This window comes from Cyphellophora attinorum (assembly GCF_001299255.1).
Source record: "Cyphellophora attinorum strain CBS 131958 chromosome Unknown Contig13, whole genome shotgun sequence".
In the NCBI taxonomy this organism is placed as follows: Eukaryota; Fungi; Ascomycota; class Eurotiomycetes; order Chaetothyriales; family Cyphellophoraceae; genus Cyphellophora; species Cyphellophora attinorum.
Window position 1 is genome coordinate 639,137 of NW_017253241.1, and position 26,820 is coordinate 665,956.

The following is a 26,820-nucleotide window of genomic DNA, read 5'->3' on the forward strand; positions in this document are numbered from 1 at the left end:
CACAACCATTTCCGAGCGTAGCATATCCAGCCGGCGTGCTGCAGAGGGTGCAAAAAGGACTCTAATGGCATAGCTCCTGTAGATAGACAATGAAAATCATTGCTACTCACTATTGTGAAGTCGACCTGTCTCCCAATAATATCAACGATCCATGTTGTTCTCCGCGGGAATCTAATCGGCGACCTCGGCGACTGAGTCGCCCCGCTATCATATAGTCCACGATCTGGTCTTCGAGAGCAACACGTCACATTATCATCTTCACACAACGACAGAGTTACAAAACGCATACTTGAAAACTACAAAGGCCGAGGTCGAGGCCAAATTGTTCAAATCAGAAGCGATTATTAAAACCAAATTCGCCCACAAAACCTCTGTCTGCTTACCCAACGATCAAGCCGGTACAGAACCACTATCTGCCAATATTCTACCAGCTCACTCAAGAAGCCTCTCAACATGTGCATGAAACGCACCTGCACGACCTGCCGTAAGTCGCATCGCACCCAACCTATCGCATCCATACATCGCTTCATTTAAACCATTGTCGTGCCTTCCAATATGCACCTTCCCAGACTGACGCGAAATACAGAGAAGGCAACCTGGTGGGGCTGTGGCCAACATATCCCCTCCGTGATGGACTCCATTCCCGAGGAAGAGCGCTGCACCTGTGCACCGAAGACCACGGTTGACGGGAAGGAGTACCCGCCGAAGCAGGGAACGGGGAGCGCTGCTAAGGGGGAGCTCTGACTAGCCGGCCTGGGTGGCGGAGGAGCGGGCATCGAGGGGAGGAACGGTGAGCGTGGCGGGCTCGATGCAGAGGCTATGGACCTGTACGTGGACGATGACGGGGCAGGGGTGGTTGATGAAGGTGGGGAGAAGGAGCTGAAGGGGCACTTTGAGCGGTTGTGTCAAGGACTGAGGGCCGCCGAGGATGTGGCATGAGGTTCATGGTTATTGGGGTAGCTTACGCTGTGGCACGGTCGGCTGCTTTGGAATATGAGCCACGACCTGTGCCCACGACACTGCGGCCAAACCACCGACGCTCTTGTTCGGCAGCTTTTGTGAGCAGGTTTATTTTCAGTTGCGATTCTGTCAACTGTTCTGGTTTCTCTCATGTGAACACGATCCCACCATCAATCACAACAGTCTGTCCCGTGCAGAAGTCGCTGTCCTTACTCGCCATCCATCCGCCGACAACATCTCCAACATCCTCAGGAACACTCACCCTGCCCAATGCCGTCAGATCCCCGGCGTACTTCTGCACAGTCTCGCCCTTCGGCCTTCCCTCAATCTCGCCCAGCTTCTCATCGATCAGATCCCACATCGCCGTTCCTACGATCCCAGGCGCATAAGCGTTCACCCGGATCTTATGCCTTGCCATTTCCATGGCAAAGACTTGGGTGAAACCCCTGACAGCCCACTTGCTGGCGCTATAATGGCTCAACAGCGGGAAAGGCTTGAACGCAACAATGCTCGCAGCACCTAGAATCTTGTACGCACTCTCCCCCTCCGGTCGATCACCCTGCTCGATCATCTGCCGCGCAGCATGCGTATAGCAGTTCCAGACTCCAATGAAGTTGACATTGAACATCTTGACAACGTCCTCGTCAGAGATCTCCAATACGGGCGTGACTTGAGCGATACCAGCGTTGGCGACCATGACGGTCAGGGGCCCGAGTTTGGAGACGGATTCGGCGATCATGGCCTTGACTTCGCTGGATTTGGTCACGTCGGCGACGATGCCGTGGGCTGCATTGGCGCCGTGTTGGGAGTTGAGCTCAGAGACGAGCTTGTCGATGCCGGCTTTGTTAGCGGAGACGTCGTTGATGCACACGCGGTAGCCTTCTTTGGCGAGGCGGCGGGCGATGGCTTCGCCGCTGGGTGGTATTGTCAGATCATGGCATAAAGGAGGGCACTCGTGGTGGGTGAACGTACATTCCTCGGCTTGAGCCGGTCACGATGGCGGTCTTTTGGGAAGACATGATGGTCGATTAGGCTCCTTCACTGCTGTCGGTGGACAGTATTGAGTCCCAGGCGGCCGGACGTTGAATATCAATAACAAGTGTCGAATGCTGAAGTGCCACACCTACTCTGGCAGGCACATGTAGGATTTTGTACATATTGTGACGGAAGGTACAGGACCTGTCACAGAGCTGTCTTCCCCTCATCTCGGAGCCATGGAGGCTGTCAGTCCTCAAGGGGTAACTGGGCATCAGGCCTAGCCGCGTGGTGATGCAGCAGACATGTTTGTACCGCGTCACAGGCGAGTCAGAGGACTCTTGTTGGTAGGTCCGGAATATGTGATCATGATGCGGGGTACTGGCTTTGATGGAGATATCGCGAACCTTCGCGAGTTCTTTCCTCCACGTTAGCTGCGCAACAGGGCCGTTGAGCCGGGCAGGCGCGTCTCTGCTCGGAATTGAGCCGCATTGGTGAAGTAGCGTGACATGTGAGGAGTCAGTGGTTCCTGAATCTGATTGCCTCTTTCGGGGCGCCCAGAATAGTCTTGGCGGTAGGACTTACAGCACCCATTGACGCAATGCTATAGCACGAGAAGCCTCCTGTCCGTGGTATGTCATCGTGGTCTGCTTCTGGACTGCGCGTGTGCCATCGCTTCCTGTCAGATATGGGAGTCGCCAGCACTGGGTGTTGATCGACTCCAAGTTTTGTATCAGTCCATGAACTTGCAAACCGGCAGTCGATACTGCTCGACGTTCCAGTACTTCCGTTTCACACCCGTCCAGGCTGCACCAAGGTTTGGAAGGTCGAAATCAGTCCACTCGACGTCAAAGCCTGCCTCCATGAGGTCGATCTCGACAATTTTCTGGTAGACATCGTAGCTGATCTGACGATCTGCTCCCATGCCATTGAAATACGACCAGTTGCCACCCTGGTCGAGCAATCCGATGAGTTGCTCCGAGAAGAATTCTTTGAAGTCGTGGTAGGACTCGGCGAATGTGTCGTAGTAGATCGCGTCAAATGTTTGACCTTCCGCGACAAGTTCAGGCAAGACATCCTGCCACTTGCCCTCGTGGATGAATACGTTTGGCTTATCTTGCCAGCCTTTCGATTTGAGGTCTCGGAGTACATCCGGATGTGCTTCGACGGTGTGATGCTCAGCTGGTTTGTTCATGTGCGACTGGATATGTGTGTCAATGATGCCCATCCCGAAACCGATGTTCAGGATCTTGAGGCCAGGCCTGGAGAGAAGCAAATCCGCAGAGCGCGCCATGATGTCGCTCTCCCATTTCATCATGACACCGTTCTGTGATTCGTCCAACAGCATCTCGTCGTCGAAGGACAGTGCGGAAGACAGATATGCCTTTGAGTCGACATCCTCCGTACTTGCCTCCAGTAAGCCCTGCTGGACAGAAGAAGTCTCTCCTTCTGCCGTGGTCACCACCAGTTCTGGCGCCTCTGTATCCGACTCATCGTGCGAATCAGGTTCGGCAGCATCGTCTTCGTCTTCGTCGTCTAAATCTTCGAGCTCCTCATACCCGTCCAAGCGATTCAGAAGCAGCTCAGCCCTGACGCCAGCATCGACCATGAGCTGGTACAGGGATATTAGGCCAAGGCGATGTGCAATACAGCCAGGTGTTTCATCGTTCCGGTCGAGCTGATTCCAGATGGCACCGTTCTCGAACAACAGTTTGACTGTCTCGTAGGCCTTAGATTCGTTGTCCTCCAGAATTCCATCTGTGGCTCCGTCACTACGACACGATGCAATGGCAGCGTGCAAAGGAGTGTAGCCATGCTCGGGCTCCTGCACATCGACCGGCTTACAACCCTCGAAATGTGAGCTATCGAGCAGGCGTTGTAAGCGATCGAGATCGTGGTCTCCAGCGGCCCTCACGATATCTCGAACATTTGATAAGGCCGAAGCGTCAACAATCGGTCGTGGCACGCTCATCTTAGGTCGTCAAAACCTCCTTTGCCCGTAGGACCCATCCACAGCGGTCTCTCTGTCCTATCGTCCTCAATCGTCTCGTCCACGTTGGCCACTTTGAGCGCGCCAGCAGGAGTCTTCGTGCTGTCGGTAAGTTGAGGCATCTACAAAGTCTTTGATGAGTTTCGATCTTTTTGACCTCGTAAGACCCACAGCGGAGGCCCGAGATCTCGGGTACCCGGCTTGGCATATCTCGGGCAGGCATCATTTGGCCGCGACTCTTCGGCGCTGCGCTTCGTCAAACATTGAAGCCGCAACCACAACCTCGCTTGAACACCACGACAACTCGCAGCTCTCCTCCTCCACACACGCCTGAGTACTTGTCACCGTCAAGATGGGGTCAGAACCTCAGTTCGCGAAGTATCCTGACCTTCGCGTCGCTCAAGCCATCTTCACATTGTCGACAGGACCGCAAGCGGCTCAAAAGGCGTCTCTCACATATCTTCAAAATGCCATCAAGGAATTCAAGATGGCGCCCCTCTACAGACATCTCGCTCACCCTACGGAAGGCATATTGAATCGGTCCGGCGAAGGCACAGCGGATGGTGCTCTGAGCAGAACACAGTCACAGCAGCCACAGCCAGCAAGAAGACCGTCTCTTGTCGCTAGCAATCTCATTCCGCCCAATAAGAAGCAAGTATTGAGCTCAGGTCTCCTGCCCTGGGATGAGGCACAGTACGAAGAGCTCAAGAAGGATAACGAGAAAGAGCTGGAGGATATACAGAAAGAAGAAGATGAGGCACAAGAGAAGGCTGGCGAGACTGAAGTGCAGGCGGCGAGAAGTAAGCGGGCAGATTTCTGGGCCAGAGTCGGTGACAAGGTATGCCATCAAAACGCAGATGTAACCGGACAGGGCTAACGGGCAGTACAGGACAAGGCGATCTCATCGTATGAGCAGGTGTTTGACAAGACGGGTCCGCTAGGCACAAAGATTGATATCGTGCTTGCCATAATACGAGTCGGCTTGTTCTTCAACGACAAGGCGTTCGTCAAGAAGCAGGTCGAGCGAGCAAATATTCTGGTCGAAGGTGGCGGTGACTGGGACCGGAGAAACCGACTCAAGGCGTACAAGGGCCTGCACTTACTCACTGTTCGGTCCTACAACCTCGCAGCACCACTACTCCTGGACTCGCTCTCAACATTCACATCATACGAGCTATGCAGCTACTCCGACCTTGTGGTGTACAGCGTCCTGGCGGGCACTCTGTCTTTGAAGAGAACAGACTTCAAGAAGTCAGTAGTGGACGCGGCGGAAATCAAGGTGATTCTCGGCAATGATGACGAGAAGCTGCCTGGCGGGGATGAGGAAATGAAGGATGTTTCAGCTGCGACAGAATCACGAGCTACCGGCTTGGTGAATCTCAGTGCGTTGGGCACAGGCACGGAGGCGCAACCAGAAGAGGCCATCGATTTCAAGCCGTTGGCGAGTCTGGTGAACGATCTTTACAATGGCAACTACCGAGGCTTCTTCCAGGCGTTGGCAGACGTGGAGGAGAGTTTCCTGGCGACCGATCGATATCTGTATGAGCATCGAAACTGGTTCGTGCGAGAGATGCGTTTGCGAGGATATCAGCAACTGCTACAGAGCTATCGTGTGGTCGGTCTGGCCACGATGGCTCAAGCATTTGGCGTCAGTGTTGACTTCCTGGACCGAGACCTGGCCAAATTCATTGCTGGTGGCAAGATTCACTGCACCATCGACCGAGTGCAGGGGACAATCGAGACCACGAGACCTGACGACAAGAACAGCCAGTACAGCAACGTGGTCAAGTTGGGAGATCAGCTGATCACCAAGTTGCAGAAGTATGGCCAAGCTGTAAGATTGAGAGGGAGTGAAAGAGCATGATCGGTAGACATGCAGTGGTGGCCCGGGACAGGCCCGGGACAGGCCCGGGACAAAGCATTTGCTTAGAACGCAGGCATGTACTGTAGACGTCCCAGAAGCACAAGGCAAATATGAGGCATCCTAGATCACAAGCGAAAGGCAACCACACAGGTAGATCATGGTCTGATACTGTAAATCGGCTGTGCATGCCTAATATTTCTTATCACAAACTGCACGATCAACACCTTTCGGCCCTACCACCCCAGTCACCCCCACCCGGATCTGTTTGCTCTTCTCCACTCCCAACGATGCTTCGATACACCGATTGCTTCAGTATCTTGATTGATAGTACTGATAGCTCCTCGGACGCCCTTCGAAGCATTGACACATGCTATCGAGTCCTTTGTGCATCGACGCCGCATATTCTTTATCTACGTTGACCGTGTAGAGCCCTCCCTTAGTACCCCGCTAAAGCGATTACTTCTCCGGCTCTTGCCTCTCCTACCCACTCTGACGACAAACCATGGCCTCTTTGCAGGCGTCATCAACTCTGCTACACGATCTGTCCTCATCGTGTCGCTATCTGGTACAGAGCAAACCACATCATCACCTCAGTCGTGGTCAAACTGGTACGTCTGCACGTCAAGTTCCACCCCACAGCATTGGAGTGTCGCATGACTCAAAAAGCAAGAACTGCCCTCGTACTTTCTTCGAACTATCCCGATCGGTTTTCTTCCCCGGGACACACTTGTACCTGTCCTGGCACAAAAGCACAACGTGAAAAAGTCTCACTTAAGCTAACGTTTATGCTCTTCACGTCTTATAGTCTTTCCCGGTACCAGATTGTTCACAAACCACCAAAGAATATTCCGCCGCAATATGACGTCTTCACAGCAACTCAGATCTCTGACCATTGACAACATAAACCCACACATCTGCAATGCTCAGTATGCAGTGAGAGGCGAACTCGCCATCAAGTCAGAAGAATATCGAGCTCAGCTGAGGAAGTCGCACAAATCCGGGCCTCCTACACCACCAGAGAGTCCTGACTCGTCGCCGTTACCATTTGATAAGGTCATCTCTGCCAACATTGGCAATCCTCAACAACTCGACCAGAAGCCCATCACATTCTTCCGCCAGGTGCTCGCATGTCTAGAAAATCCCAAGCTACTCGACCATGCCGATGTCCTTGAGTCAACCTTCGGCTATCCCAAAGATGTCATTGAACGTGCTCGGTGGCTGCTTTCAGAGATTGGCTCAGTCGGTGCTTACTCTCAGTCCGCTGGTGCTCCCGCCATTCGGGAATCAGTGGCCAAGTACATCGAAGAACGGGACGGCTTCCCGGCTGACTCAGCCAACATCTATCTCTCCGCCGGCGCCAGCTCAGGAGTCAATACTCTGATGCACATCATCTGTGGCTCACCCAAGACCGGTGTCCTCGTCCCAATCCCTCAGTACCCACTCTACACCGCCACACTATCAGTCCTCAACGCCAGATGCGTACCTTACTACCTCGACGAGTCCAAGGCATGGGGAACATCGATGGAAGTCATCAAGGAGTCCTACGAGAAAGCCATCGCCGAAGGCACCGACGTCCGCGCTATAGTCGTCATCAATCCTGGCAACCCGACTGGTGCTTCCCTCTCGGAATCAGACATTGAATCGGTGATCAAGTTCGCCGCCGAAAAGAAGCTAGTAGTCATGGCCGACGAAGTCTACCAGACCAACGTCTTCGTCGGACAGTTCCACAGCTTCAAGCGCGTCCTGCGACAGCTCCAACAACAAGACAAAGAGGGTACCTTTGAACACGTCGAGCTTGCCTCTCTACATTCCATTTCCAAGGGCATGGTCGGCGAATGCGGTCACCGCGGAGGGTACTTCGAACTCGTTGGCTTCGACAAAGAGGTGCAGGCCCAGATTTTCAAGTTCATTTCAATCGTGCTTTGCCCGCCCGTCATTGGCCAATGTCTGGTTGAGATGATGGTCAATCCTCCCAAGAAGGGCGACCCAAGCTATGAGCTCTATAATTCTGAGGTCTCTCACGTCAAGGATGGCCTGTACAAGCGCGCCACTGCTCTGTACGAGGCGTTCCAGAAGATGGAGGGCGTTGAATGTGGTGAACCACAGGTGAGTCCATCACTCCTTCTTCACTTCACTGTATACCCTTTTCACAATTCAAGCTGACCTTGTCCCCCTTTCCAACGCTCAGGGCTCCATGTACCTCTTCCCAACAATCAATCTCCCCCAAAAAGCCTATGCCGCCGCCGAAGAAGCCGGCAAAGCCCCTGACGACTTCTACTGCCTACGCCTTCTCGACGCCACTGGCATTTGCGTCGTCCCGGGCTCTGGCTTTGGTCAGAAGGAGGGTACCTTGCATCTGAGGACCACATTTTTGGCTCCAGGTACCGAGTGGGTTGGAAGATGGAACAAGTTTCATGAGGAGTTCATGGATAAGTATCGGGACTAAACGGCGCCATCTGCGAGAGCGCTACTAGTCCTGTGGACGGGAATGCCCCTGCGCTGAAGTACAGCACATTCTTCAGGTGTGAATATTCGAATGAGCAGAATACTCATCGGGAGTCCTCTGACATGATAATGCTACTGCTGTACACTTCGCCTATCTCCCTACTCCAGCAGCCTCCCCGACCCATCCCATCTCCACCGCACTGACACACCGCGCATAGCTTTTCGTCGTGAAGACCATCTCACTACTCATGATCGCCTCGACTTTGCGCCCGAAGAGCACACTGCTGGGATGGATGGAAATGGGTTGGTTCGTGATGAGGGTTGTGTATGTTGATTGAGGACCGCCTGCGGACGAGGAGGACGCTTTTCTGTTGGTGGAGGACGAGGAGGTGGTGGAAGCGGTGGACAGGCGCGCGACGTTGGGGTGCAGGCCGCAGAGGAGGGTTGTGAGGATGCGGCGGGTCAGGTCAGCATCGGTTGTTGTTGTGCCGTTGCTCCCGTTGACTGATGGGGCATCGGTGGCAGAAACATTGTCAGAGGCCGCCCCGGCATGTCCGTTCGATGTTCGATCGCGCTTCTCCTGCTGCGATTGCTCCGCAACCTTCCGATTCATGATCCCAGTCAGCTGCTTGCGAACATCCATGATGCCCTGCATAGCACGATGGCTGGTTCCTCGATCGTTGCACCACCTCTTCCGGTCAGTGTTCTCCGCGACGTAGGCCTGGACGGTCGCCAGCAGCGTCAGGTGGTCGCCCTCCCGTCTATGCAATTGCTGCCGAAGTCGAAGTCGCGGATCGAGCACATCTTCTTCGTCATGGTCCTCGTCGTTGTTTGTACCTCGCTTGAACCTCTTGTTGCCATTCGTATCATACTGCTCCGTGCTGATATTGAAAAATATCCCCTCAACACTCAGCGCGCTAACAATGTCGATAATCTGCGGCGTGGTTCCATAGGCTGTGGAGCTGAGCAGGCACTTGCCAAGCGAGACTGGTAGCGGGAGCAGACTCAACTCGCGTCCAATGTCGGTGATCATGCCGGTAGGAGGGTCGAGCGCTCCAATCTGGAACAGTCCAATCATCGCAGCGCGCCATGCTTTCAGCTTCGGCGGCGTGACCCATTTCCACGGATCCTGCTTTCGCGACCCCTCGACGCCCTCCCCGTCAACATCAACCTCATCGTCGTTAGAATTACTCGACCCATCGTCTGTGACGCCACGACTCTTCAAGACCAACATCACAGACCTCAGGTCAGCCCTCGTGATCTCTTCCGCGGTCGACGCCTCTAACGAGTGATAGTCCTTCTCAGTATACATTCTCCACACGACACCGCCCTTCCTCTCGCGGCCGGCTCTACCGGCACGTTGCTTCGCCGAGCTCTTGCTGATGGCTGTGATGATCAGACTCTCGATGCCCAGGGTGGGCCGGTAGAGGCGCTGCTTGCAGAAGCCCGAGTCGATCACGTATTGAATACCCGGTATGGTCAGTGAGGTCTCGGCGATGTTCGTTGCGAGTATAACCTTGCGTGTGAACGGCTCGGGGGCGTTTTGGATGGCGAGGGATTGTTGGTGGGTTGGGAGGGAGGCGTAGAGGGGGAGGGGGAGGAGGTGCGGGAGTTTGGGGTGGGCTGTGGTGGGTTTTCGTGGTGCTCGGGAGGGCGCTGCGTGGCCGTTGGTCTGGGGTTTTGGTGGCTCGGTCGCACTCTGATTGAGGTTCGAGGCATATGTCTTGAGGAGGGAGTGGAGTGTTTCGATGTTTTCTTGTCCGGGCAGGAACACCAGTATATCGCCCGGAAGTGGTCTGTGAACGTGGATGTCCGTGATTCGTTCCAGAGCGCTGGTTATGACATCCGTTGTTGGCTTTGGCAGGTAGTTGATCTCTACTGGGAAGAGCCGTCCTGGAATCTGCAGTGTGGTGACAGAAATGGCGGAGTTTGATGGCTGGCTTTCTGTGTGTGTCGATTCCAATCTCGATCCTGCAGAGTCCTCCTCATCCGAGAATCCTTCCCACACATCCTCCTCCTGCTCCTGCTTCGGCGCAAAGAATCCCTCCAGCACGCCCATCTCAGCCGTAGCACTCATGACCACAACCCGTAAGCCCACGCCTCCTCTCTCCGTCCTGCATACCTCACTCCCTTCATCACATAGACCTCTCAAGAATCCCAGACACAAATCCACATCCACCCCACGCTCATGGACCTCGTCCACCACCACAACACTGTACGCGCGTAGACCGGGATCCCGGAGCAACTCTTGTAGCAGCATGCCCTCCGTGAGGTACTTGATTCGCGTAGCGGGTCCAGTCTGGTTGTCGAAGCGCACGGAGTAGCCGACTTCGCTGTGTTTGCTGCCGAGGGGTCCAGTGCCCATCTCCTCGGCGACGCGGCGCGCGAGGGAGGTTGCGGCGACGCGTCGGGGTTGGGTTATTGCGATTGTGCCGCCGATTTGGATTTGTCTTGGTGCTGCGGGTGGGGTTGGGCTTGTGCTGTTGAGGCCGCCTGGGAGGTGTGGGATGGTGACTTTGCGGCGCCGACACCATGGTTCGTTGATCAGGAATTGTGGTACTTGGGTTGATTTCCCGGATCCGGTCTCGCCGACTAGTAGGAGGACGTTGTGTGTGCGTAGAGCGCTCCGGATGGCATCTTGGTGCGCCCATATTGGTAGTTTTTGGCGGGTAGCGAGGTGTGTGGCCGCCGCGGTCGATGTCTGCCTACGGTGTCCATTTGGGTTCTGTGAAGGCCGCCCGGACTTGGTGTCATTGCCATCACCAAAGGCCTCCACGCTTGACCTTTTCGCGCCGCGAGACATGCTGAATTATGTGGCTATAGAGTCCTTCCTGGAATACGATATATTGGAAGAGGACAACTAAAATATCCGGGTTGGAGAATCGAAAAGTACTTTACAGCGCCCTCCCCACAGTGGATCTTGAAAATGCTCTCAGTTGCGCCTCACCTTCAGCTTTCTCATTACAACTACTACCGTCGCTCTTACGATTTCACACTTTGACGATGACCTTACCAAAGTGACTACCTGCAGCAACATACTTGAATGCCTCCCTCGCTTCATTGAATGCGAACGTCTTGTCGATGACAGGCTTGATGCGGTGCTTGTCATAGACTGCGACCGCCTCTTCGAGCCTGTCTTTGGGACCGTTCCAGATCCCTTTCAGCGTGACATTCCTCCTCAACGCCAGCACATTGGTATTCACAATTTTGTCGCCGACATCCTGCTTACCACTGAGATAACCAATGCACGAGATCAAGCCTCCCCATCTGACACACCCAAAGCTCTTGGCCAGAGTCGCTGGACCTCCCTGCTCGAAAATGACATCTACGCCTTTGCCGTCCGTCAACTTCATCACTTCCTCCTGCCACTCGGTTTTTTCGCGATAATTGACGAGGTAGTCTGCCCCAAGTTCCTTTGCCTTCTTCAGCTTGTCCCCTGACGAGGACGTCACAATGGCTGGGACGGTATCAGTATAAGACCTTCCGCTGGTCGAGCAATCACTCACTTTTCAGACCCAAAGCATGCGCCAACTGAAGGCCTGCAGTCGAAACCCCTCCCGTACCCTGCAACAGCACGATATGCTCCGCACCCCGCAAGGGTTGACCAATAGGTTGCATCCAATTGATCGCCATCCAAGCAGTCGCCGCGGCGATGGGTAGTGTGCTTCCTTCTTCATCACTGAGATTCGCTGGCGCCTTCACAAGACCATAGAGCGGGAATGTCGCATACTCGCTGAGTACGCTGGAAGGGGCAGACCAAGCCCCGAAGGCAGATGCTCTTCGGTGATCTGACCCGTCAGATGCGTTAGGTTGAATATTGCCATTACCCGGTCTCCTTCCAGAAATGTTGAGCTAACACCATTTGTCTCTCCTTGAGGTCCAAATGCAACTATCGACCCGACAAAGTCAGAGCAAGGCACGACGTTGGGTGGCGGTGGTAGTGAGTCGTGGTGATCGTAGTCTCCCATGCAGACTTCAACGTCTCGAAAGTTCAATGACACGGCACTGATCCTCACAAGGACCTCGCCTGCACCAGGCTTGGGCACTGGAGCCTCCTCTTGCTTCAGTGTGTCGATTCCAGTGTAGTCTGTAACCCACTGCTTCATTGTTGGTGGGATCTGGGTGCGCATCGTGGGCGATTTTGTAGTCTGCTGAGGTCTGCTTTTGGTGTCTGCTTGCCAAGGTCGGGTGGTTTCTGTGAAATTCCTTGTCCTCTGCCCATGGCATGCTGTCCAAAGAATGCATTTTCCTCCTTATAGTCGACAGCAATGACTACAGCATCATTGTGTCCTCTGACGAGATCGGATCCGATCCAGTGCTCCGAAGCAGTTGCTCTCACAAAGATTTCCATTCCTGGACGTGGTCCCTGAACTTCGTGATCTGCCCAATTTGTCAGCGCGCCCAGCACCGAGCATATCCGCATTCAAACGACATCGCAGGTACCGACACCTGTCAAACAGACGACGGTGAATGCCATCAGGTCCCTGGAAACAATTCAAGACGACGAATCGAGCATGATGGGTCTAAGAAAGCGCGGTATGATGCAAATGCGGATTTGCATGAGTGAAACCCAAACGCCAGCGCTGACATTTCTAGCCATTCTAAAAGATCATTCCCCGCCAGCCGTGATGCACGCTATGCACTGAGATCCCCGTTCGCGCTCGCATTCCTCGCCTTCATCGCCGCTGCCTCATCAGCGCTCACCTCCTTCCCCCTCATGATCCACGGCTCAGCATCACCAAATCTCTGCACCACCAGTCCCGCACTCCCTGGCTGCTTGTAGCCTGCCTCCATCTGCCTCGTCGCCGACACTTGTCTCAACCTCTCACCCTCCCTGGGCGTGAGCCTAAGGTAGATCTCCACCCCAATGACATGCAGCGCCAGCGCGAGAAATGCCGCCAAACCCGATGACATGCGCAGACTCGCGCCAGCGTTTTCGCCCGACGGGCCGGAGAGGTTGGCGTGGACAATGACTGGCTGAGAGGCGTCCGAGTTGGTGCAGCTGGGATATTGGAGGGCCATGTATGTGCTGTTGGCACCGTCGCGGTTGATGAAGGCGACTTCGCCGCAGAGCATGGTGGTGTTGTAGGAGCCGATGGCCGAGATGATGACGGCGCTGATGATCATGATTATGCGGAAGGTGATGCTGGGGAGGCGCGTGGTTAGCTTTGGGGGACAAATAGGATTGGGAAAGAGGGAGATGACTAACATGAAAGCAATGTACACCATAGCACGCAGCATCCAAGCTCTGTGCTGGTCGATCTGGAGTTTCTTGATGTTATACACTGCCAGGACGATGGCGGTGGTGGTCAAGATCACGGCGAGACCCATGGTGCTCTGAAAACCGAGGTTGCCACCGAAGCTACGTCGGACCATCATCAGGGCGCCGACGTGGCTGATCATGATGAGGGTGATCACGAGGTAGCCGTTGATACGGTGGAAGATGATGGCGCGATGTCGGATTGCCGGCACGAATTGCCAGATAAGCAGAAGGCCAGCTGGCAGGATTGCGCCAAGGTGTAGATACAGGCCAACCCGGTAATGTCCGGCTCGCTGCCAGTACCATTCGCCCGGAGAGGAACTTGTCGCGTATATGCTTGGACTGAGGTATTGGAGTCTTGCTAGTGAGAAGCCAACAAGTGCGCCGGCGAAGATGAAGAACAATGGCCAGTTGTAGCGTTTCTGGAAGCCGAGTAAAGCTGCTGGTCGGCGCCACAGCCACTCTGCGAAGAAGTTGCCTGCCATCTCTTCTGCTGGATGTTGAAAAGTATGTGCGTACTGATATGCAGCCCAAGGTCAATGTGCCTGGAAAACTTGGTTGGCGGTGTGCACTCAATGGTCAATAGATTGAGGAAGGTTGCGGGTAGTTGTCTACGATCATGGACAATTTCAGAGCGCAGACACATACTACTCATATACTCACCTTGCAGAGCACAGACATGCATCGTCATGACAGATTGCTAGTGCTCCAGGCGCAGGATGATACTCCTGTGACTCTGTTAAGTGCGACAATGTGGTCATCGCGCTTGCCTGGTCTACGGCACGGGAAACCGCCGCCGACTTGGCATGACTGGCCGTTGGCATCTAAAGCCTGTGCTCGAGATCGGGATCAGCTCCTAGATAACAACAACGCTCATTTTCGATGCAGAGAAGAGCCAGCACAAAAGGACGCCAGCTTCGAGCAGGGAGCGCAACTTGCCATCAAATCGGGCCTAGAGCATTTCAAGACAAGCTTTTAGGCTGTGCTGTCGACGGCGGATTGGTGAGTCTGTCTCCATCGAACCAAGGATTGGCTTACCTAACCAACCAAATCCCGCGTGGGCCGTGGCATTGGAAGGACGCAAAGCATGACGTTCAGGTGGAAGCCAGCCTACGGTACCTAGTCGGGACTATGCTGCGACCGCTGGACGCCAGCATGTCTTTGCATTACGACACATGGTCGTCGAGCACGATCTGCTTCAAGCCACACTAGAAGCAGGCAATCTTGCGCCCATAGTACCCATAGCATGCCAGGAGTTCCAACCTCGAAGGGCTGCGAGGCTTGCAGACGGCGGAAGAAGGGAGTGAGTGGCCTCCAGCGTGGAAGATGACTGCTGATGGCTCTCTAGTGCGATCTTGCTCGTCCTATCTGTGGGCGTTGTGCAAAGCTCGGCATCAAGTGCGTTAACAGTGGAGTGGGGCGGCTCAAATTCGTGGATGAGAATGACCGGCTCGCAAAGCAGAATGCGTCTCCTGAGCGAGACTCTTCGCCCTCAACAGACAGTTCTGCCTCGTCCTCTCCTCCTAGCTCTGCTTCTGCATTCCAGATAGCTCGTCTCAACAAGTCTGCCATTGTCAGTCATGCCACTGGGGCATTCTGGCTAGCATACGTGCCAGTGGAGATTGCCAACACACCTCTTCACTTGGTCACGGATATCGCATCGTCAGGTTGGATCCGACTTGCGCTCCAACATGCGCAACAAGATCAAGGGCTGGAGGATGCCGTTGCAGCACTCGCGCTGTCTCGTATGAGTCGTCAGACTGGCGATGCTCGAGCCAGGAAGGAAGCACTGATGTTCTACGGATCGACCGTCCGACATGTTCGCAGGTCGATCCTCGACCCTGACAAGGTGAATGACGACAGCCTGCTGGCTACAGTCATGCTGCTTGCGATCTTCGAACTCCACGAAGGCACATACCGACGAGACACGGCCTGGGGTGCACATGTCGACGGTGCTTCCAAGATCATCAGCGCTCGAGGGGGCTCAGCCATAGCCACCGACTTCGGCCGCACTCTATACCTGAGCCACTTACGAGACGAGCTAGTATATGGCATCGGCACCCGCGGGAAGTCGCGAAAGAGCATTGGCGAAACAACATACCTGCCAGATGACAACGACACGATGGAGATTCGGCTCGCTCGCATACTCAGCACCATGCCCGTCATCATGGAAGAAGCCGATCGACTGCGCTCCGTACGCAACCCAACCCGTCTGGTCCAGGGCATGGGCGCTCTGCTTGGGATGGTCGCAGCTGTCCTCGCGGCCCTCGAGGACTTCTGCGACACATTGGCGCTTCAAGCACACCCCGCGCCACTCTACATCGAGCTCCCCTCCCAACTCTACGCTGCATTACCATCCGACAGCCCCGAGCGAGTCTTCTCCGAGTACCTGCACTTCTCCTCGCTTTCTCTCGCTGACCCATTACTCATGGCCTGGACCTCCATGCTCCTCCTGCACTCCACCATCTTCCTCGCGTGGGAGAACACCCGCATACAGCTGCCGAGCATCCACATCGACACCATCCTTCCAATCATAAATCAGATCCCAAACCACACCCCTGCCTACATCGATGGCTTGACCCTCCGCATCGCGCAGTCCCTTGAATACTTCATCCTGCCCGAGAACGGCCTCCTGGGCGCCGAGTACGTCAAGTACGCCATCCCCATCGCGATGGGCTACATGGCATTTTGGAAGTGGCCAGAGCAGATGTGGTTCAAAGTATTGTTCAAGCGGATGAAGGAGCTGAACTTGGGAGTGGAGGGATTTCTGGCGGACATGTTTCGTGGGCAGGAGTTGAGGTTGATTCGGCCGCTGGATGATGACGATGGATCAGAGCGGAGGCGTATGAAGGTGTGGAATGGGTCGGTGTTTTCGAGTGTGACGGCGACGTATGAGAGTAAGGAGGACGAGGACGATACCTCGCCGCGCGCTCCTGAAGTGTATGTCCCGGCCAAAAAGTGGTGAGGGGATTAGTCATGAGGATTAGGTGGCCTACAGAGGCCGCTGTCTATCGATTGAGCCAAACCGTTGCCATCGTAAAGAACGACAGGTATTTTGGGTGGGTCGTGCGGTTGCGGCGTGCGTTCCGGGATATCGCCGTACTACTAGTAGTAATCATCGCCGCCACCGCCGTCATCTTCCATACCATCATCGTCACCATCATCGAAGTACTGCTCTGCATTGTAGTCGTTATCGTCATCCTCTGACTCACTGAACTCCGAATCCTGCGCCTCCATATCAACATCAGCATCGTCGTCTGCCTCGCGACTGTCCTCTGGAAAGTCATCCTCAGCATCAAGCCCACGCCGCTGCTTAGAAGCCGGCTCTCCTTTCCGTGACTTGGCAGCATTGAGCTTCCTCCGCCCCGTCACAACCCCATCTGACTCGTCCCCCGAATTCTCAACGGCCGGCGTGCCATCCCTAGGCCCACCCGTATCACTAAGCCTCCTCCGCCGCTTCCGCGACTTCACCATCTCAAACTCCGCCGGATCAACCGTCTTCCACAACGGATGTGTGCGCTTCGGATCCAGGCTCAACCACAACTCTTTCGGGAACATCTGCAACGCGAACTCCTGTCCAGCAACGTCAGGAACCGTGCGCTTCTTCTTCTGGAACCTCGAAGTGTAGCGCTCCTGGTCATTGAATGGATCAAAGCCCGCCCTCGGCCGAACTTTGCCGTTCTCGTCGGTGAGGCTGCTTGGGTCGAGAGTCGCGAAGAACGGTCCGCGACGTGATCGTGTGCGGAAGTTGAGGTATGCGTTGACTGAGGCGACTTCTATGGTGGAGAGCGGTTTGGGAATAGGCTGGTAGAGTGGTGGGAAGGTTGGTGCTGGCTTGATCGTTGTGCCTGCTATGGGCGTGGGTTCTTCGTCGTCGTAGGCTTCGGGTTCGTTGCCTTGCTTGCGCCCGCCGCCGCGACCGCCGCCTCGTGGCATTTCGAGCGTATCTTTACCGGTCTGCCGTGGAGTGAAAAGCTTCTTGAATAGTTTGTCAGTCGATACGAAGCAATTACGATGTTGCAAGAAATAAAAATAATGCGGGGAAGGCGTGTTGGGGTCGCTTCGGCTTAGGTGCCTGTTTAGGCGCCGGCCACCTGGAACAGACACTGCTTTTCAGATGATCCCCTCTTACTCGTTCACGTATATTCTGGTTCGAGGCTACCATACTGCTATTGATTCTCAGCGTTTATTCTGAACGGGTCCGGTTGACGGACATGCTGTGGTCTACTGCCATGTCCTCGACCTCCCCCAGCCCGGCTGTATTGACAAGCAAGATCAATGCCGAAGGCCTCTGAACACGGCTCGTGCAGAGATACATAGGCTGCTCACGACGGGCAACCAACGCCGGCAACTACACTGTTGACTAGCATCATGCCATCGGCCTACGAATACGTCAAATCACGTAATCAGCAAGCCCTCTTCTCAAAATAACCCATGTCTTGTGCCACAATTGGCGTGCCTCTCGTGTGAAACTTGGCGCCCACGGTTTCCACGGCCTGATTGGCCGCAGGCCGACCTCACCGGCGCTTACCACTCTTCAGCACGCGCTCTATCACGATTCCACCCTCTCACAAATACTTCTCGTGTGCTGGGCACGCGTTTCACGTTATTCACATCGAAGACTAACAACGAATAGGGCATGACTGTTCGTGCTTTTGGCAAGGATGTCCGAAGACATTAGAATGTCCTGCAGATCCAGCAAGATGGACCAAGCGGACCCGCTCCATTGGCCTAAAGTCGCATGCGCAATCCATTCCAGGTGAGTTCTACCAATACAAGCGCCGTCCTGCAGGCCCGATGAGGCCATGATAAGAGGGCTGTGTTGTTGCTGTAGGCCGCTTGGTCAGTTGCAGATGTGGTGAGCATTGCAATAAAAGTCTTTGGGGTCCGGCTGCGTTTGTGATTCTTGCTCCACCCTCAAACTTCGTATACTTCGTGCCAGACTCACCGCTGCTGCGACAGTGTCGCGAGGCATCATCGACGCGTGAAGACTCACTCTGCGGTTGTTGCGCAACATCCGATTTCTCACATCTTGAAAAAAACCTACCTGCTGGCGTTGGTGTCCCGACCATGGACACAACCCATTCGCTTTTCATCACAGCCCTCTTCCTTTTAACTCAGTCCACAATCGCAACACCGATACCACAAGACGGCGATGGCGGCGGCACAGGCTCAATTCCCGACGGAAGCCTAGGCTATGACCCCTCCGCTGAAGGCGACACCACGCCCGGCTCACAAGGCACCGATAGCGGCGCGAAGATCGGCAAAGGCGCCATCATCGGCATTTCTGTTGTCGCGGCACTCATTGTCATTGCTGGAGGTCAGTTCTCACCTTCACCCTCGCACTGCCCTCAACCACCAGACCCCTAAGTACTAACAATTCTCAAACAGTCACAATGGCAATCCTCTTCTGGGGCGCCAAACGCCGCCAATGGGCCGTCGCCGAGACGATCCGCCGCTCCGTCAAGCGCGTCGGCACGGGTCTGAAGAATCTCACGCCCCGTACGCCGCATAAGATGACCTTCTCACCCATCGAGAAGCGACGGGCAGGTGGTGCTGGTGATGAGTTGCTGCTGCAGCAGAAGAGTCGCAACAAAATCTCTCGCAATGGAGGGGCGAGGGATGTCGAGAAGTCCGGTGGCGCTGTTGCTTCATCGACACGACAAGGGAGTAACGAGAGTTTCGTGAAGCAGCAAGAAGTTCCGCTCGGTGGTCCGAACACATGGGCTGGTGGCAATGTGGCGAGGAAAGAAAGGCCGGTTCCGCCGAGAGTGCAGGTGCCGGGCAATCAGAAGCAGGTGGTCGAGAGTCCGACGCCGAAAACCCCGATGTGGAATAAGGTGTTTGGTCGATGATGACGGACGGTGACGCTCTAACGTGAGAGGTGAGGTCGGCATCCCAGGAGTCATGGAAGCGTGGGCAGCGAGCTGGCTCCTAAGAAAGGATTTGGAGATGCGGTCTTGTGGGTAGATCAAAGCCTGGAGCTCCTGGCGTCCTAGGGAAGTCTACGTAGCTTAAGAGCACGTGTACAACATCGAAAACGACTCAGCGATTCACGGCATTTGCCCGCCTCCGATCCTTGCGCTACATTGAGGACGTGGTAAGCGAGCACAACTTCAGTTGAGTCATGGCATCCGGTCTGCTGTAGGATTCTACCTGCGCCAGATGACAAGGCGAGTGAGTGTGGAAGGCGCGAGTGCAGCACCTGCCGCTTCTGACGTTGGTAAGGAATACTCTCGGGAAGGAGCAGTCTTCGTATGCTCCTGCTGCTGTTGTCTGCTTAGGGATCCAGGAGAAGCAGTCGCCGATGAAAGGTATCTTGTCATCCGGTCTTGCACTCGGCAGTGTGAGGATGTCAACCAGTCTCGCAGCAAAGCCCTGGCTAAGCCGGACGACAAGGAGCGCGACTGGGCGCGATCTGATATACTGCTGTCAGGACCAGATGTTGTAGGGAATGTGCGAATTGGTCTGGTTGTTCTATTCAAAACCAAGTATCATGTACATCGTAACCACTCGTCTATCGTCCACAGACTTCGCGCCCGAAAAGCTGGCTTACATGCTCGGTCTGTCTATGCAATTCAACGCTTCCTTTGACGAGCATACTCACAATGTCTCCCAGCCACCACTATTGACCTCTCCCTCCAGCTTCCTGGCAATTGCACTCCAAATACTTCCATTGACCATCAACCACGAATCCCTCAGCAATCGATCATACCTCATCTGACTCAACATCAACTGATGCTTGTTCCGCAACCCACTGTCCGTCTCGCCATGCTTAGTGAGATATGGTGCTGGAAAGAAACTTCCCAAAGGCGGCGCATCACCAGTGCGGAAGATCTGGGTGCCGCCTCCCAACACTAGCGTACGACTCCCGGTGGGCTGATTGGGGTCCTTCATGACATGGAGAAGCGCAATCATGCACTTGCGGATCAGCAGGAACATTCCAATTGGCGCGGAGCATTTCTCGACGTGAGCATTGCAGCCGCCGCGCTTATCAGAGGTCTGGCAGCACACGGACTGCGAGCAGAACAGGGCGCCACAGAAGAGACAGAGCGCCGGATCGCTCAGTTCTTTGCCCGTTGTCGGGCATGTCGCTCGCGAGCTGAGCTCAATGAGGACGTCGTAGTATTTTGGAAGGCCTATCAGCTCCAGTGGTGCGGGATGTAGCAGACGTATACCCATGACCGTGGGACGCTCGTCAGGGGCAGTACTTCGAATATCGAAGAGATGGCCCGTAGCTGGACTGTGATCGTCCTCGCGAAGGCTCGAGCTCGCGCATCTCACGAGGTCTGTGATCCAGCTGGACACCATCTTCTTTGTCTGCGACCGAGGAGCAAACTCGGTCAGATCCATCAAGATCTCTGCAAGTGATGGTAACTGCATGAAGTGCAGCAGCCGGTGCATCTCTGGAAGGCTGGCTTCGGATCCGGTCGTGGTTGGGAAGTCGACGCCAAGTGCAACGTGACAGAATATGGCAGCTTTCCGGAGAAAGGCTAACGCGTATCTGTCAACGATTCTAGAGAGCACAATCAGAGCTCCTCCAGTCGTCGGCATCGTGAAATTGTTGAACTGCTCTTGCAGCTGCATGTAATCACTGGATCTGAGCTCAGAGTCCAGCCACTTCAGAACACCCTCATATATGGCGGACGGAGTCTGTTCCTCCTGACCCACCTCCAGCGAAAACGTGTCTGCGGCCGTGATCAAGCCCTGGGGGTCGTAGAAATAAGCAACGACGACACGCAAAACCTCAGCAATTAAGGCGATCTGGAGCATGTGCCGCGGGTCAATGTCCAGTAGGGGACAGAGCACCAGCGAAGAGTGCACCAAGAACGTGAAAGGGTCAATGCGTAGAAGTGGCAGAGCAAAGCTGTCCAAAAAGATATGTTCATGGGAGTCATTGTCCGGGTCCGGTGGCTTTCCGAAGAGTTTGTTGAAAAGCGACATGTAAACCTGATGAAAATGCTCGTCTATACCTCCCTGTTCGAGAATGTGGCACGTGGCGGCGTATGAGCGGACTGTTGATGACAAGATCTGCAGATGGCTGAGAGTCTGCTGAGGTATGCCAGTCAGGAGTGTCGTGCCAAACTCGCCCTCACGACCTCGATAGGCTGTCTCGGTAGCGCATATCGTGTTCGCGAGGGAGTTGAGGAGTAGATGGTATGAGTTGGGCTGTTCTTCGTTGTGGAATTTCGCGGGAAAGATACCTGGCTGAGTGACCCTGGCAATGATGCTAAGAGGGCCCTTCAATCTGATGTAGACACTGCCGAGTTCCACCAAGGGCGCGAGCTCCGGCCGCTCAGCCCATGCAGTGATGCTGGGCGATCCAATCTCTGCTGCTTGGGACCGTTCTATGGCCGACTCCAGAGCACTATTGGCAAAGGTCGACAAGTTCGATTTGTGGACGTTCGTGGCGCGCACATTGTACGTATCGTTGAAGAAGTTGGCAGCAATGCTCCGCGTGGCCAAGTCCCTCTCCACGAAGTCGGTGAAGTCTTGTTTGACTGCAAGTGCAGCCGGATACGACTGTTCAGTGCTCTTCCAAACGATAGGAAGAAATGCGTTAGCCAGTGCCTTGCACAGCGGGCAAACAAATTCTTGAGCAGACACACGCTCTGGATGCTGACGAGCGACTTGCTGCGAATGGCGTCTGAGTACAGACTGGAAATAGCCCTCGAAACACGAGAAATGCATAATATGGCCGCAGCTGGACGTGAGTGGGCCTTTGGCCGTGCATCCTGCTGGCCATCCGCTGCTGATGCTCTGACGCATGACTTTGGTCTCACTGCCAGTCGAGGTCATCTGACTGACCACATTGTCGTTGTCTCCGGCAACGCCGAATGGACGCTGTCGATCTAACGTACGATCCAGATCCTTGGGCGTGTGGAGAACTTCCCTGACAAAAGCGCTATCAACGACGTCGGTTTGGCGCAGAATATGTCCATCTGTGATCATGCAAAGGTGCCGTACAATTTAGCATCGCTGGTCTCTTCACGACACTGTATGCAAAGACCAGATGGAAACTTCCACGCACGAGACTCTGTCGAAGTTGGAAGCTCAAGATCAGGATCATCCAATTGTTCGTCCTCCCAATCGAACCCGTCTTGATTGTCCATGAAGCTCTGTTGCTGCTGCTGAAACTGGGCCATGACCCTAGCTTTCCGTTCTGCAGCCTGCCGTTTCTTTGCCTCGATCTCACTTTCTAGGTTCGCAGGAGACGCTGTGTCGAACCGACCCATAGGAAATTCAAGGTCTTGCGTTGCGGCTCTGAAAGCATTGGGTTTCTTCTGATTGAAGAGTCGCAGAATGTGTCGTATCTTACTTCGGCACGCCGAGTACTCATCTATGAGCCAGATCTTGTGGAGCAATCTCACCACTGTTGAAGGCGGCTCTCGCTCGGTGCTCAACGATACATTGCCAGCGATGTGAATGAAGCCAGCAGCTTGCGGACTCTGTATCTGTTCTGCCGTGTGGTCTTCGAGGGTAGCAATCAGAGCAAGCTGCAGAACAATCTGCAGGAATGATTCGGCCCTTGTCGCCGTTACTCCAGTGCGACCTTGGTACCCGGTGGCAACGAACGATAGACATTGGTATATTGCAGATGTGAATAGCTCGCACTGAGACACCGCAGCGAGGCTCTTGTAAGCTTCACTTGTGATCGGGTGGAGCTTCGGCTCAAGAACGACATCTTCCGGGTCCTTGTTGCTTTTCTTGCCTAGCCACTTCTTGTATATGCTCTCGGCTTCATCTCTCTGGTTCTTGGAGAAATGTGAGTTGTAAGGATCAAGCTCTTGCAAATACTCTTCTTTCAGTTCGAACAGGCCAGTATCGTGGAGGCCTTCCGGCGGTCGATATCGCGTCATTGTTTCCAAGATCTCCTGGAAGCGCGGATGTTCTTGCACTCGCTCGGTTAGCCGATTCCAGAGCTCCGAGTACGAAAGCGCTTTGAAGCAGAGACAATGCGCAATCTCCTTGCGGATCACCGTCAATGACGAGTCCGGATCGGTAGGCGAAGTTGTCAGACCATCGCGATCGGAGAGTAGATTAATCAAGAGATAGATGAAGTCTTCTGCAAGCTCTACCATCTGTGTATCATCGCAGTCTGGCAATGGACTGAAGCCGTTGGACATCCAGGAAGTCAGTCCGAACCGATCGACCATGGAGGCCAAGAGTCGAGATGGATCACAGGTCACCAACGCTGTCTGTAGCAGAAACAAGTCTCGCTGATGTGCGACATCACGGTAAGAGACGCTCTTGTACTGGCCCATCTGATGCCGTAAGCTCATGCCATTCCTGACCCACATATTGGCTTTCATCTGGGCAAGCCATGCACAGACTCGCAAAGGATAGTCGAACATTGCGAGAAGGGCATCTTCACCCGTCGAGATGATGGACTTGATTTCTTCGTCCTTGCCACGTAGTGGTGCCTTACGAATACTGACAACCACATTCTCGGCGGATGCTTTCAACTCTTGAACACAGCGTGCAGAGTCCTTGGCGATTTCCAGTAGCCATGATAGCGTATAGTGTAGAGGGTGATGGAAACTTAGCGCGCCTTGAGCGACCGCGAAGTCAACGACTCTATGAGTAGTTTGATGGAACTGCACAAGTTGCTTAATCTCGTTCTGCTCGAATCGCTTGCGCTCTAGGCCGAGGGAGTTGATCATAGCAACCCCCGCTGCAGCGAAGATGGCTGCAAACACAGCGTCATTCCCTGTGCCGGGTTGCACTTTGAACGTCTCCGCGAACGTGCGACAGAGCTTATTGGACTCCTTGGTGAGCATGGAGGCGCTGATCCAAGTATCTGTCTCGTATTCAACATGGTCACCTACAGCTCGAATATTTGGACAGATGCCCTGAAGTAGCTTCATGAGGTCCAGGTATTGAGAGAGGTATCTCGTATCACTCCTGACTTCAACCTGCACGTATTCGGATGATAGAAAGTGCTTCAGATCGTTGAAAAAGTGGAAGAGACGTCTGTTTGCTACTGCGCCAGGGTCGAAAGAGAGGACTGCGTGAGAATCAATATCTTCGGCAAACCCGACTTGTCGATTGGTCAGAAATGTGTACAATATGGCCATGATATTGGTGAGGAAGTTGCCCTTCTCTATTCGTTCCTGACAGATGGAAGGCGTTGTCAAGATCTGGTTGGAAAGGTTCATTATCGAATGGTCTGGCTCGCGATCTGCAATTAGATACAGCTGTGCCAATGTCGTGTACAGGCCCGAGAAGCGCAGACCTAGGACACGTTTAAATTTTGGTATATTGACGACAGTGCTGATGTACAAGTCCCTCAAACTGACTCGAGCAATTTTCCACAGTCGGAGGTCGAAGATGATCATGTAGTCGAGCCTGATACTCTTTGTTAGATCTTCATAAGGCGGCAGGCGTCCTGTTGGTTGTTTATCGGTGTTATCCATGAGCCAGAATCCATGCGGGCCATTGTCCGCACCAGCGGGCTTCTTGTGGACTTTGGGAACGGTCATGAAGTTAACATTCTGCTCACTCGGACGTGATCGTGAAGTGGTTCTCCCGCCGGGGACTGGGGTTGCTGTGTTGTCCATGGCTGTTCCGGTGTTGGTTGGCGGCGAAGCCTGCTCGATCTCTATCCGCTGGAGGTCTACAAATTCTCCGTCGCCATCAGTGTCCATTTCGTCGGCGTCGTCTGTCGCTTCTGCATCCACAAGATGATCGACAAGCGGCTGTGCTAGAGCTTGGAACGTTGTCGTGTTGAGGATTGTGTTGAGAGCACTAGCGTCGATGACATCCTCATCACGGAGGTCGGCGTCGCCCTCGCCAGTCTCGTCCGCATCTTCTTCCATTGTATCGTCTGTGTCATCCTGTACTAATGTTGGCTGCAAGATGAGCTGGATCGGATCGCTCGAGTACCGGGTCCACAAACGCTTTTCCGAGAGGAAGTCATCTCGTGCACTTTGAATGCCGTGGGAGTCTAAGCTGTCTTCACCAGTCTTTGCGTTCCACGCTCGGCTGCCCACACGCCATACTTGGAGCAGCTCTTCGCAAACAATACGACGAAGAATTCGAGCATCATCTCCAATTGATGCACCAGCAATATCGCTCAACCACTCGATGATCGTACCGCACATCTGCTCGCGGAAGGTGTCTCTGGATGATCGAATTGTGACCGTAACCTTGATCTGCTCAATGACCTTTGCCATTTTGGTGAGCATCTGTAGATCCCGAGAATGACGCACAACGCTCCGACCAACGTCGTTGGTTTCCATGGCACGAGCGAGGCCGAACTTGGTCTTTTCCTTACAGGCTCGAGCCACTTGGTCTTGGACTTCTTTGATGGTGTGCTTTTCGTCATTCCAGATGATTAGGCAGAATTCCGGCTCGTCCTCCTCGTCGTCTACGCCGGAGTAATGCTTGGAATCGAGCCTGCTCCGCACTTCGTCTTCTTTGATGGAGTCTATAGATTTGGGCAGGCGCAGATGCTCGGGTGAGCAGGAGATGACATCGCAGAAATAGTCGAGCACACGTCCGATGGTGGTCCGAATAGACTGCTGCAAGTCGTCTGGCAGTGTCGACATGTGCTCGTCCGCCTGCTCGTTGTCATCACTGGCAGTGTGAATCGCGCAATGGACTGGCCGATTCCACGCCTCAACATCCCCGCAATCACAACAGCCACTGTTTCCGCTGCTGATATTTATGATGAGCTGATGGCCCTCATGTTCGCTCGAAGCAAAGCACCTTGCACATAGAACAGCGGTAGGATCGTTCGTACACGTAGCACAGTGGTAGTAGACCTCGTTGGGCTTGAAAATGTGTCCGCAGAGGGAACCCCGTGCGGCGGCTGAGTATTCTGGTTCGGCCTCAGCTCCTTGAGCATCTTGTAGCCGGTATGACGCCGGAAACCCGCGCGGAAAGAGCTGCTCTAGATAGTCTGCTCTATCGTTGGTAAGGGCGCGGAACAGAGTCTGGAGGAGGTCATCGCGGGCTTCGTCTGAATACCGACACTCGAATTTGCGGGGAAAGTGGCAGAGTGTCTGCAGGAGAATGCGGTCGAGCCTCGAGTCTGGGGGGTTCATTTTGAGAGGCCGCTTTCTGCATGGCTCATCTCAACTCCGCCGGTGTGCAGGTCATCGGTACAAACAAGCGCTTCGAGCGAATGGTGGCTCAGTGATGACGGATAGGTGCGCCACTCAGGTGGCGGCAAGTGTTGAGTTGGAACGAGGCGCCTGTGAAACGCTTGAACGAAAATGCTTAAAGCAGGAATGGCTATGGCAGGTACGAAAGGACAGTAGTACTCTTGGTCAGTGAGTGGCAGATGTGGGAGGTTATGCTACGTCTGCGGTCACGAAGTTG

At 54.4% G+C, this 26,820-nt stretch overlaps 11 protein-coding genes across 11 annotated transcripts; 4 read left to right on the forward strand and 7 right to left on the reverse strand.

Moving 5' to 3' along the window:
• Positions 1-1,108: 1,108 nt before the first annotated feature.
• AB675_11487 (Diacetyl [(S)-acetoin forming]) lies at positions 1,109-1,979 on the reverse strand (the record flags this gene model as incomplete). The annotated part of the gene is made up of 2 exons (XM_018140338.1): positions 1,109-1,874; positions 1,933-1,979. The coding sequence occupies 2 exons, from the start codon at positions 1,977-1,979 to the stop codon at positions 1,109-1,111; spliced, it is 813 nt and encodes a 270-aa protein (XP_017999861.1).
• A 689-nt stretch (positions 1,980-2,668) lies between these two features.
• Positions 2,669-3,907, reverse strand: AB675_11488 (Protein arginine N-methyltransferase 2; the record flags this gene model as incomplete). The annotated part of the gene is made up of 1 exon (XM_018140339.1): positions 2,669-3,907. The coding sequence occupies one exon, from the start codon at positions 3,905-3,907 to the stop codon at positions 2,669-2,671; it is 1,239 nt and encodes a 412-aa protein (XP_018000050.1).
• Positions 3,908-4,277: 370 nt separating this feature from the next.
• On the forward strand, positions 4,278-5,789 carry AB675_11489 (putative 26S proteasome regulatory subunit rpn7; the record flags this gene model as incomplete). Its single annotated transcript, XM_018140340.1, has 2 exons — positions 4,278-4,763; positions 4,815-5,789. 2 exons carry the CDS (start codon positions 4,278-4,280, stop codon positions 5,787-5,789), a joined length of 1,461 nt encoding a protein of 486 aa, XP_017999995.1.
• Positions 5,790-6,647: 858 nt separating this feature from the next.
• Positions 6,648-8,235, forward strand: AB675_11490 (putative alanine aminotransferase, mitochondrial; the record flags this gene model as incomplete). The annotated part of the gene is made up of 2 exons (XM_018140342.1): positions 6,648-7,895; positions 7,978-8,235. 2 exons carry the CDS (start codon positions 6,648-6,650, stop codon positions 8,233-8,235), a joined length of 1,506 nt encoding a protein of 501 aa, XP_017999913.1.
• Positions 8,236-8,385: 150 nt separating this feature from the next.
• On the reverse strand, positions 8,386-11,037 carry AB675_11491 (putative ATP-dependent RNA helicase prh1; the record flags this gene model as incomplete). The annotated part of the gene is made up of 1 exon (XM_018140343.1): positions 8,386-11,037. One exon carries the CDS (start codon positions 11,035-11,037, stop codon positions 8,386-8,388), a length of 2,652 nt encoding a protein of 883 aa, XP_017999971.1.
• A 187-nt stretch (positions 11,038-11,224) lies between these two features.
• On the reverse strand, positions 11,225-12,364 carry AB675_11492 (Zinc-type alcohol dehydrogenase-like protein; the record flags this gene model as incomplete). The annotated part of the gene is made up of 3 exons (XM_018140344.1): positions 11,225-11,691; positions 11,741-12,086; positions 12,137-12,364. The coding sequence occupies 3 exons, from the start codon at positions 12,362-12,364 to the stop codon at positions 11,225-11,227; spliced, it is 1,041 nt and encodes a 346-aa protein (XP_018000009.1).
• A 505-nt stretch (positions 12,365-12,869) lies between these two features.
• Positions 12,870-13,979, reverse strand: AB675_11493 (uncharacterized protein; the record flags this gene model as incomplete). The annotated part of the gene is made up of 1 exon (XM_018140345.1): positions 12,870-13,979. The coding sequence occupies one exon, from the start codon at positions 13,977-13,979 to the stop codon at positions 12,870-12,872; it is 1,110 nt and encodes a 369-aa protein (XP_018000071.1).
• A 761-nt stretch (positions 13,980-14,740) lies between these two features.
• Positions 14,741-16,459, forward strand: AB675_11494 (uncharacterized protein; the record flags this gene model as incomplete). Its single annotated transcript, XM_018140346.1, has 2 exons — positions 14,741-14,797; positions 14,843-16,459. 2 exons carry the CDS (start codon positions 14,741-14,743, stop codon positions 16,457-16,459), a joined length of 1,674 nt encoding a protein of 557 aa, XP_018000107.1.
• Positions 16,460-16,599: 140 nt separating this feature from the next.
• AB675_11495 (uncharacterized protein) lies at positions 16,600-17,430 on the reverse strand (the record flags this gene model as incomplete). The annotated part of the gene is made up of 1 exon (XM_018140347.1): positions 16,600-17,430. One exon carries the CDS (start codon positions 17,428-17,430, stop codon positions 16,600-16,602), a length of 831 nt encoding a protein of 276 aa, XP_018000153.1.
• A 1,134-nt stretch (positions 17,431-18,564) lies between these two features.
• On the forward strand, positions 18,565-19,349 carry AB675_11496 (uncharacterized protein; the record flags this gene model as incomplete). The annotated part of the gene is made up of 2 exons (XM_018140348.1): positions 18,565-18,814; positions 18,886-19,349. 2 exons carry the CDS (start codon positions 18,565-18,567, stop codon positions 19,347-19,349), a joined length of 714 nt encoding a protein of 237 aa, XP_017999823.1.
• Positions 19,350-20,097: 748 nt separating this feature from the next.
• On the reverse strand, positions 20,098-26,543 carry AB675_11497 (E3 ubiquitin-protein ligase ubr11; the record flags this gene model as incomplete). The annotated part of the gene is made up of 2 exons (XM_018140349.1): positions 20,098-22,436; positions 22,526-26,543. The coding sequence occupies 2 exons, from the start codon at positions 26,541-26,543 to the stop codon at positions 20,098-20,100; spliced, it is 6,357 nt and encodes a 2,118-aa protein (XP_017999873.1).
• Between the last annotated feature and the right edge of the window lie 277 nt (positions 26,544-26,820).